The sequence below is a fragment of the Physeter macrocephalus genome, chromosome 4, assembly GCF_002837175.3.
Source record: "Physeter macrocephalus isolate SW-GA chromosome 4, ASM283717v5, whole genome shotgun sequence".
NCBI lineage: Eukaryota > Metazoa > Chordata > Mammalia > Artiodactyla > Physeteridae > Physeter > Physeter macrocephalus.
The window spans coordinates 115,668,906-115,680,120 of record NC_041217.1 but is presented as its reverse complement, the minus strand read 5'-3'; the positions used below and the strand labels follow the sequence as shown (position 1 = coordinate 115,680,120).

The following is an 11,215-nucleotide window of genomic DNA, read 5'->3' as shown; positions in this document are numbered from 1 at the left end:
AAGCCTCAAGGTTGCTGAGAAATTTTCTGCTCCCACTTTGCGCCTGCCTACCTGTCCAGAGAGAGCAAGTACTCTCAGCTTCAGCCCTTGTATAGATCCTCCAAACAGGTAAATGACTTGCTGCTTTCCACTTTTCCCAGCCTCTTGCAAACAAGTCTTTTTTGTTTTTAATTTAAAAAGTAATTATTTAGAATGAAAAACTAGCTAATGACTTTTCTTGCTATCTATTCACCCTCTGTTTACTCATTTCATTTGTGATGTAAAGTAAATAAAAGGCATAAATGCAAACTTTGTGGCAGTACATATTATCTGTTTTTCAATATTTAATGGAAAATGGATTTGATTTTCCACCAGATTGAGAAGTATGGCAATGACAACTTGTTTGACATGGATGCAAGAAAAAAAGCTGCACAATTATTTTGGAGAAAAGAAGTTTAACCTTCTCTATAAGGCCAGTGTCCATGAATTCTCTAGTGAAAGTTTGCTTCAGAGATGCTCTAAACAAGGACCTACTATAACAGTGATTTATAGTGAAGATCACATTGTTGGGGCATATGTGCAAAAGAGCTACCCGGAAGACTATTTCATTATCCTTTTTGCCTTTCAAGAGACTACAATTTCAGAATGCAAAATAGGGCCATTTCAACTATCTATGTTGTTTTGTGAAAGTGATAGAAATTCTGAATTCAATATAAACCTAGAGAAAAAAGAGGTGGCTATTAGCATAAATACAATGGACAAACTTGGACTACCTCAATGTTGTATTTCCTTCCAGGAATGTGAAGTTTTTTGATGTGAAGGTAGGTTTAACCAGATAACGCTATATAGAGTTCTCTTTATGTTTGGAGGGTTCTAGCTGACTCATTCCTGTAAGGAACAATAACTTTTATACTTGTCCTTATCTCCAGGTGGCCCAGACTGAAACCTGGCCACAAATTGTTTTTTACAACACAACCATGGTCAAAAGTAGAATATACAGAGTTTTCTGTGGAGTGTGGGGAACGGGTGGGGAGGAAGCGGTAGTGTGAAAGGGAGAGAGAGAGAGAGAGAGAGAGAGAGAGAGCACAGAAAGCAAACTTGAAGATGGTGAGACTGTCAAAAAGAAACCAGAGCTTGAGCTTCTTTTGACTCGTACTCAATCCTTTCTGCTGCAATTTCCTGTTATATCCATTATATCAAGACCAAAGTTAATTTAGCTATTTTTCTACTAAAGGACATTTAAATTGTTTCTTATATTTGCTGTTATATCAATGCTCCTGTAATATCTATATGCATATAACTGTGCACAAAAATACTTCTCTATGGTAACTTCCTGGTAGTGGAATTGCTGTTTAAGAATTATGTACATTTGCATTTCGATAGATCCCTTTCAAAAACTTCAGTTGTCTGCGCTATCCCCAGGAGTGTTATAGAAATGACTCCCTGTATCTTTGCCAGTCTTTGTTACTATCAATATTTAGGCTCTTCACCAATTTGATGGTCAAAAGATGGCTTCTCATTTTATTTTTTGCTTATCCCTGATTGTTAATGAGTCTATGTGTATTGGTTATTTATATTTCTTCTACGAAATACTTGTTTATATCTATCCACTTAAAAGAAGGGCTCCTGGGAGTAGTATTCCCTGAGCATTTGCATTTCCAAACTAATTGTGGTTTTTATACTTAAATGACGAGCAGAATACGTAATTCATGGATCACATTTCATTCTGGGGGACACTGTAATGTTTCCACAGCTTTGGTGTTGCTGTGGAAAACCTTAGGCCAGATTTATTTACTTGCAGTATTTTTTTTATTGTTTCTCTTTGAGTGATTTGATCTTTCTTCTGGCTTCCCCAAACAGCTTAAAACTTTTTGTTGTTGTTGAAGTCTGATAAATTTACATGGATGCATCATGATGTTGACCCTAACTGATCAGTTAAGTAAACTTTTTATTGAAGTATAACATATAAACAGAAATGCACAATTGATTAGTGTACCAACTGACAAACTTTTATAAATTGGACACAGTCATGTAACCAGTACTTGGATGAAGAAATAGATTATTACCATCGTTTCAGAAGACTTCTTTATGACTCCTCTCAGTTATTACTAACCAAAGGTAACGATTATTCTGGCTCATATTAACATTATTAATACTTATTATTTTTCAATTTTATATAACTGGAACTATACCAAAGTGTGTGTTCTTCTGTGTCTGGCCTCTTTCATTCAATATTATGTGTGAGAGGTTGGGCTAATACAAGGGATTGGATTATAAAATCAGACCTCTGCAAATCAGATGTCTTACCTAGTATCAAGTTTTAGTAATAATTTCTAGAATAAAGGCTATCAAAAATCTCAGAGAGGGGCTTCCCTGGTGGCGCAGTGGTTGAGAGTCCGCCTGCCGATGCAGGGGACACAGGTTCGTGCCCCGGTCCGGGAGGATCCCACATGCCGCGGAGCAGCTGGGCCCGTGAGCCATGGCCGCTGGGCCTGTGCGTCTGGAGCCTGTGCTCCGCAACGGGAGAGGCCACAACAGTGAGAGGCCCGCGTAACGCAAAAAAAAAAAATCTCAGAGAAGTCAGGAAGAGTACTAAGATATTCTGTGTGGCTCCTAATTTCTTCCTTCCCATATTAGACATATGCTTTCTGGCTAAGAGCAGAAGGCAGCGTTTTTAAATGAAGTTTGTGGGCCACCTTACATATTGAAGAGTGGTTAGATTATGGAACATGTATATGCCAGTGCTATGGGCTCCCAAATTACGATTAAGGCATGTTGAAGCCCTAACCTCCAGTGTGAGTATACATGGAGACAGGGTCTCTAGGAAGTAATTAAGGTTAAGTGAGGTCATAAGAATGGGACCTTAATCTGATAGGGATAAGGTAAGTTTCCATATAAGAAGGGACACCAGGGAGCTTTTTCCCTCTCCCCACGAATCCACAAGAAAAGGACTTGCAAACACATAGCAAGATGGTAGCCACTTTCCTATAAGCCAAGAGGAAAGGCCTCAGAATGAAACCTGCTTTGCCCGCACCTGGATCTTGGACTTAGCCTCCAGAATGCGAGAAATAAATTTCTGTTGTTTAAGCCACCCAGTCCATGGTAATATGTACAGCAGCCTGAGCAGACTGAGACAATCAGCTTATGTGACATTTCTAGGAAGACATGCCTCATAAATCCATAAAATCTGGATTTATTTACTGGAAGTAATTCTTAGCCAGGAACATCCTGTCAAAGACATTCAAGAGATAAGTACTCTCCTTGTAGCAAATATCATTAGTTTATTTCCCAGGAGACAAGGTTATTAGCATATTTATAAGAAAATTAGTCCCAGTCACTTTTTTTTTTCTTTCCCTGGTAAAGTAAGTGAATGTACTGTTGTTATTTCCTATATATTTACTATTGTGATTTTAAATTTCCTTTTGGATGTTAAAGTATTTAAAAAGTGATTTGTAAAATCCTAAGACGTTGCCCTTCTCTTTGTTTACACTTGTTCTTTTCCAGTTTTATTATATTGCAGTCATTGAATGCAGTTCTTCACTATTTCTACTTTTGGTAATTTAAAGAGGTTTTCTTTGTAACCATACATACAGCTATATTAATAAATGTTCCACACAGTATTATTTTTTTTGTTGTTTAGAGAATTACCAGCATCACTACACCTAATCCTTTCAGTTCTAAATCCACCATAAAAGAGTATCTCTTTCCTGGGCTTCCCTGGTGGTGCAGTGGATAAGAATCTGCCTGCTAATGCAAGGGACACATGTTCGAGCCCTGGCCCGAGAAGATCCCACATGCCGTGGAGCAGCTAAGCTCGTGCACCACAACTACTGAGCCTGCGCACAAGAGCCCGCAAGCCACAACTGCTGAGTCCACATACCACAGCTACTGAAGCCTGTGTGCCTAGAGCCCGTGCTCCACAACAAGAGAAGCCACCACAATGAGAAGCCTGTGCACCACAACGAAGAGTAGCCCCCGCTCACCACAACTAGAGAAAGCCGGCATACAGCAAGGGTGACCAAACACAGCCAAAAATTTAAAAAAAACCAAAAACCAAACAAACAAATAAATAAATTTATTTTTTAAAAAAAGATCATATCTTTCCAAGAAACAAACGAATTCTGGGCCTGAGTCTCATTGGTTCAAATGAAGACCTAAGCCCACCCCTGAACCACTCACTGTGCTCTGATTGGCTATGCACAAGTACTACATTCTCTTCTGCACCAAGAAGAAAATCAATTGGATTGGAAGTTCCAGGAAGCCCAATTGTTGATAGTAGGTTTTGGAGAAAATCTGGTGCCTGTGGTTTTTTGATTTGTGTGTCCTTGCTCATTATCCCTTTCAGACCTACTGCATTCATGGAGGAGAAAATATTTTAGAGTGTTTCCAGTCTTTCCCTAGCCTGTCCATGCCTCTAGACCTTGCTTCTCTGATTCAGAGAGGACTCCAGCCCTCATCTCTCATGTTGGAGTGGGCCACCCACTACTGCTGAGTAATTTGGTGAGAAAAGATCTGCGGACACTATAGTCTTGCAGCACCTACATTGAGTCTAGCTCTGGACTCTGAAATATGTTAAGATTTCCCATAATTTTCTCCACTTGCTTTTCATCATACTGCACTCTTCCTACAGAAAGGCTATTTTTATATTTTTTCCTAGTGAATTCATGGCATTCATTCAGTGCCAGTCATTCAACAACTTGTAATCTTCATTATTCTTTGATTATTTCTCTAGTTTTTTTGGACAAAAGGAGGATGGATGGGATCACTGAGTAAGTCAATGTTCTTAATGTTCTATTATTCTATTCATTATCTTAGACTTATTCTATTATAGGTTTTGTCAATAAAATTTGTAGCACAAATTATAGCAGATAACTTGTGGATCACCAAGAACAAGTTATATTTATAACATAAAATATTTCGTAATAGTAATGTTAAAACAAAAAGAACACTGAGTGGATGAAAGACATTTCTAATGTTTTTTTATACTTGAAAGGAAATAATTATTTGGCTGAATGTCTACACTTTTGCTTAGAATTCTTACAGCTATGGTTGGTTTCAACTACTTCAGGGCAGGGGTGGTTGGCAGGTGGGGAATATCTATCATGAACTCAATTTTCTACTTCTATAAACCTCAAAAGTCACGTATTATGTTGTGGTTTTTGAAGTTTATTATTGATAATTTATCTTCATGTTTAACATAATTGTTGTTTATTCCAAGGTTTATATATGCTTAAATCTGAAAGGTTTTATGTCTGGTTGGCTTTAGTTAAAACTGTTACTTTTACTTCTTTTACAATAGGATTTGAGATAAGATATTTTCATGTCTTTTTATGCAAGATGCTAATCAAAAATAAATAATAACATATGAGAAAAGAGACTGAATTCTAGGAAAATTTATGGTAGAGTCTTGTGACCTAACCTTAGTCAACTGTTAAAATTGTCTTGTCTAAACAGGCTCAAGAAGAGCTTATTGTCTGCTGTAAGAACTTATGAACCATATGGAGGCCTGGTTCACCAAATACGAATTCTGATTTTGGATCCAATTGGAGCCGGGAAGTCTAGCTTTTTCAACTCAGTGAAGTCTGTTTTCTGAGGCCATGTAACAAACCAGGCTTTGGTGGGGTCTAAGACAACCAGGGTATGTGAAAAGGTGAGTCTGTTGTAGGTCACTCAGCCTTTGCTTCTTTGTTCAAGTTAATTATATTTGAAAAGACTTTTGCTGATCAATTTCATTACATGTAGACTTCATTTCAATTTACAGTTTTTTAGAAAATGAACTTTTAAAGTTGCTTTTTGTTCCTCTGCAGTACAGAACATATTTCATTAAGGATGGGAAGGATGGCAACACCCTGCCATTTATTCTGTGTGACTCAATGGGGCTGAGTGAGAAAGAAGAAGGGCTGTGCATGGATGACATACCCTATATCTTAGAAGGCTGCATTCCTGACAGATACCAGGTAAGATTTGGCTAATTATTGAGAAAGTATAATTGATACTTGAAATGTTTATTTTTGCCCACTATCGACAATATTAGACTCTAGTTTAGTGCACTGGCATTTATTTTGTTAAACTACACTTGTTCAAGATATTTTTCTGCTTTTTGATATTTTATTTTATAAAGAATTAAAACATCCATAGGGTTCTTCTCTCATAGTTGTTACAACTCTGAATGTTGTTATACATTCAATTGCTTTTGGCTATGTGAAACAGAAGTCTAACTATATCAATTTACTCACAAGGGTGATTTTTCTTATGTAACAGAAAGTTTGAAGGTAGGCCGCTTTGGGCAAGTGTGGAAGGTTATTAATTTCATGTGTCCTTCTGACTTTCTGTTCTGACATCCTCAGCATAAGGCTATGGATGTAATGTTCGCCCCCCACCCTCCATTCACATGTTGAAGCCTTAATCCATAGTGTGATGATGTTTGGAGACAGAGCAAGTTTGGGAGGTGATTAGGTCATGACGGTGAAGCCCTCATGAATTCAACTAGTGCCCTTGTGAGAAAGGACACAAGAGAGATGACCTCTCTTGCAGCCATATGAGGACACAGCAAGAAGGTGGCTGTCTACACACCAGGGTCTAACCACACACAAAATTTACCAGCACCTTGATCTTGGATTTCCTAGCTTCCAGAACTATGAGAAATAAAAGTTTGTTGTTTAAGTAACCCAATACGGTAACTTGTTACAGCAGCCCAAGCTGACTAAGACATGTGGTTTTCATCTTTATGTTCTCAAGATGTTCATGCTAAGCACTGTCGGTGTTCCAGGCAAGAGGAAGGAAGAGGTTAAAGAGAAAAGCTACTTTAGTCTGCCTTTTAAAAATACTTTCCAGGTCCTTTTTATAAACATTTAGATCTTAAGTTAATTATTAATTCACCTTGTTCCACGTGAATAGGCGAATGTGCTAACATCTTTTATTGAATGTTGTATTTTTGCCTTCTAAATATGGGTATTTATTTTTGCAATCTATAGTTTGTCCTATTAATGTATTTTTCAATTCCTTTATAATATTGCTTTAATTACGGTATTGTCTAATTGTTTTAATTGCCATAGCAATCAATTATGTCTTGATAACCAACTGGATGTCATATTCATTATTCATTTCTCACATGTTTTGGACTATTTTATACATATACTTTTCCTTTTCTAAATGAACTTGTTAGTGTTTTATTTGATTGTTTGTATTTGTGTTTGATTTGTTGGTGCTTTGATTGAAATTACATTGAAATTGTATATTGAATGTTGATATACATCTTTACATATCCAGTGTTTTTATCCAGAAACAGAGCATGTTTTATTTTTATATTCATGCAAACTTCTTTCATTCTTTAATTTAAAGTTATCTTGTAGAGGTAGTTAAGTTTATTTTATAATATTCTTTAAAAGAAATATTTATTTAGAGAATGTTAAACCTATGCAAAAGTGGACAAAACAATTTAATGAATTTGCATTTACATAGCTTCAACAATTTTTTATTTATAGCCAATCTTGTTATATCTGTGCCTACCCACTATCTCCTCTCCTGTATTATTTGGAAGAAGATCTGAGAAGTCATAATATTTCATCCATAAAAGAATATGCATTTAAATACATAGAAATATATATATACACATAAGGTCATATATATCTTTTATTAAACATAGCCATGATATGCTTATCACATTTAAAAGTAATAGCTGAAAAAATAAATAAATAAATAAATAAAAGTAATAGCTGCTCTTAATTTATCAAATATTACCCATTTCTATTTCTCTTTTAAGTATCATGCACCTTTTATAACGGTTTGTTCAAAAAATTATTCAAATAAATCTATCCAGCTTCTTTTATTTTTTTATTTCTTTTATTTTTTTGAAGGAACATGCTAGGTTTATTAGAAGAGTGACAAGAACAGAATTCATAATTACATTTTCTTTTAAACGTTTTAATTGAAGTATAATTGCTTTACAATGGTGTGTTAGTTTGTGCTTTACAACAAAGTGAATCAGTTATACATATACACATACCCCCATATCTCTTCCCTCTTGCGTCTCCCTTCCTCCCACACTCCCTATCCCACACCTCTAGGTGGTCACAAACCACCTAGCTGATCTCCCTGTGCTATGCAGCTGCTTCCCACTAGCTATCTATTTTACATTTTGTAGTGTACATATGCCTATATATACACTACCACTCTCTCACTTTGTCCCAGCTTACCCTTCCCTCTCCCCATGTCCTCAAGTCCATTCTCTAGTACGTATGCATCTTTATTCCCATCTTGTCCCTAGGTTCTTCATGACCATTTTTTTTTTTTAGATTCCATATATATGTGTTAGCATACGGTATTTGTTTTTCTCTTTCTGACTTACTTCACTCTGTATGAGAGACTCTAGTTCCATCCAACTCACTATAAATAACTCAATTTCGTTTCTTTTTATGGCTGAGTAATATCCCATTGTATATATGTGCCACATCTTCTTTATCCATTCATCTGTCGATGGACACTTAGGTTGCTTCCATGTCCTGTCTATTGTAAATAGAGCTGTAGTTCCTGATACATAACTGGGCTTTACAGATGTATTTTAAGAATAAAGAAAAAATGGAGTGAGGAAATGAGGAATTGAAATTAACCCATTATGGCAGGCAACTGAAATTTAGAGCAGGCTCAAAGACAGAGTAAGGCATAAACTGATCTGTATATCTTCTTTGGAGAAATGTCTATTTAGGTCTTCTGCCCATTTTTGGATAGGGTTGTTTGTTTTTTTGATATTGAGCTCCATGAGCTGCTTGTAATTTTTGGAGATTAATTCTTTGTCAGTTGCTTCATTTGCAAATATTTTCTCCCATTCTGAGGGTTGTCTTTTCATCTTGTTTATGGTTTCCTTTGCTCTGCAAAAGTTTTTAGGTTTCATTAGGTTAGATTTGTTTCTTTTTGTTTTTATTTCCATTTCTCTAGGAGGTGGGTCAAAAAGGATCTTGCATGATTTATGTCATAGAGTGTTCTGCCTATGTTTTCCTCTGAGCGTTTGATAGTGTCTGGACTTACATTTAGGTCTTTACTCCATTTTGAGTTTATTTTTGTGTATGGTGTTAGGGAGGGTTCTAATTTCATTCTTTTACATGTAACTGTCCAGTTTTCCCAGCATCACTTATTGAAGAGGCTGTCTTTTCTCCATTGTATATTCTTGCCTCCTCCTCCAGCTCCGTTTTTCTTTCTCAAGATTGCTTTGACTATTCGGGGTCTTTTGTGTTTCCATACAAATTGTGAAATTTTTTGTTCTAGTTCTGTGAAGAATGCCATTAGTAGTTTGATAGGGATTGTACTGAATCTGTAGATTGCTTTTGGTACTACAGTCATTTTCACAATACTGATTCTTCCAATCCAAAAACATGGTATATCTCTCCATCTATTTGTATCATCTTTAATTTCTTTCATCAGTGTCTTATAATTTTGTGCATACAGGTCTTTTGTCTCCTTAGGTAGTTTTATTCCTAGGTATTTATTCTTCTTGTTGCAATGGTAAATGGGAGTGTTTTCTTAATTTCACTTTCAGATTTTTCATCATTAGTGTATAGGAATGCAAGAGATTTCTGTGCATTAATTTTGTATCTTGCTACTTTACCAAATTCATTGATTAGCTCTTGTAGTATTCTGGTAGCATCTTTAGGATTCTCTATGTATAGTATCATGTTATCTCCAAACACTGATAGCTTTACTTCTTTTCTGATTTGGATTTGTTTTATTTGCTTTTCTTCTCTGATTGCTGTGGCTAAAACTTCCAAAACTATGTTGAATAATAGTGGTGACAGTGGGCAACCTTGTCTTGATCCTGATCTTAGTGAAAATGACTTCAGTTTTTCACCATTGAGGACGATGTTGGCTGTGGGTTTGTCATATATGGCCTTTATTATGTTGAGGTAAGTTCCCTCTATGCCTACTTTCTGGAGGGTTTTTATCATAAATGGCTGTTGAATATTGTCGAAAGCTTTCTCTGCATCTAATGAGATTATCATATGGTTTTTCTCCAAAAATTTGTTAATATGGTGTATCACATTGATTGATCTGCATATATTGAAGAATCCTTGCATTCCTGGGATAAACCCCACTTGATCATGGTGTATGATCCTTTTAATGTGCTGTTGGATTCAATTTGCTAGTATGTTGTTGAGGGTTTTTGCATGTATGTTAATCAGTGATATTGGCATGTAGTTTTCTTTCTTTGTGACATCTTTGTCTGGGTTTGGTATCAGGGTGATGGTGGCCTTGTAGAACGAGTTTGGGAGTGTTCCTCCCTCTGCTATATTTTGGAAGAGTTTGAGAAGGATAGGTGTTAGCTCTTCTCTAAATGTTTGATAGAATTTGCCTGTGAAGCCATCTGGTCCTGGGATTTTGTTTGTTTGAAGATTTTTTAATCTCAGTTTCAATTTCAATGCTTGTGATTGGTCTCTTCATATTTTCTATTTCTTACTGGTTCAGTCTCGGAAGGTTCTGCATTTCTAAGAATTTGTCCATTTCTTCCAGGTTGTCCATTTTATTGGCATAGAGTTGCTTGGAGTAATCTCTCATGATCCTTTGTATTTCTGCAGTGTCAGTTGTTACTTCTCCTTTTTCATTTCTAATTCTAATGATTTGAGTCTTCTCCCCTTTTTTCTTTTATCCGGCTAATGGTTTATCAATTTTCTTTATCTTCTCAAAGAATCAGCTTTCAGTTTTATTGATCTTTGCTATCATTTCCTTCATTCATTTCTTATCTGATCTTTATGATTTCTTTCCTTCTGCTAACTTCAGGGTTTTTTTTTTTTTTGTTCTTCTTTCTCTAACTGCTTTAGGTGTAAGGTTTGGTTGTTTATTTGAGATTTGTCTTGTTTCTTAAGGTAGGATTGTATTGTTATTAACTTCCCTCTTAGAACAGCTTTTGCTGCATCCCATAGGTTTTGGGTCATCGTGTATTCATTATCATTTGTTTCTAAGTATTTTTTGATTTCCTCTTTGATTTCTTCAGTGATCTCTTGGTTATTAAGTAGTGTATTGTTTAGCCTCCAGGTGATTGTATTTTTTTCAGATTTTTTCCTGTAATTGATATCTAGTCTCATAGCATTGTGGTCAGAAAAGGCACTTGATATGATTTCAATTTCCTTAAATTTACCAAGGCTTGATTTGTGATCCAGGATATGATCTATCCTGGAGAATGTTCCATGAGCACTTGACAAGTAAGTGTATTCTGTTGTTTTTGGATGGAATGTCCTTTAGATATAAA

General features: G+C 35.9%; 1 protein-coding gene across 1 annotated transcript in view; it reads left to right on the top strand.

Annotated features, from left to right (window-relative positions):
• The first annotated feature begins 364 nt into the window (after positions 1-364).
• IFI44 (interferon induced protein 44) overlaps positions 365-11,215 on the top strand; it is a 37,570-nt gene continuing 26,719 nt past the window's right edge. The window contains 4 exon segments of the mRNA XM_024119945.1: positions 365-800; positions 4,712-4,748; positions 5,434-5,629; positions 5,787-5,936. Coding sequence (XP_023975713.1) covers positions 365-800; positions 4,712-4,748; positions 5,434-5,629; positions 5,787-5,936 — 819 coding nt within the window.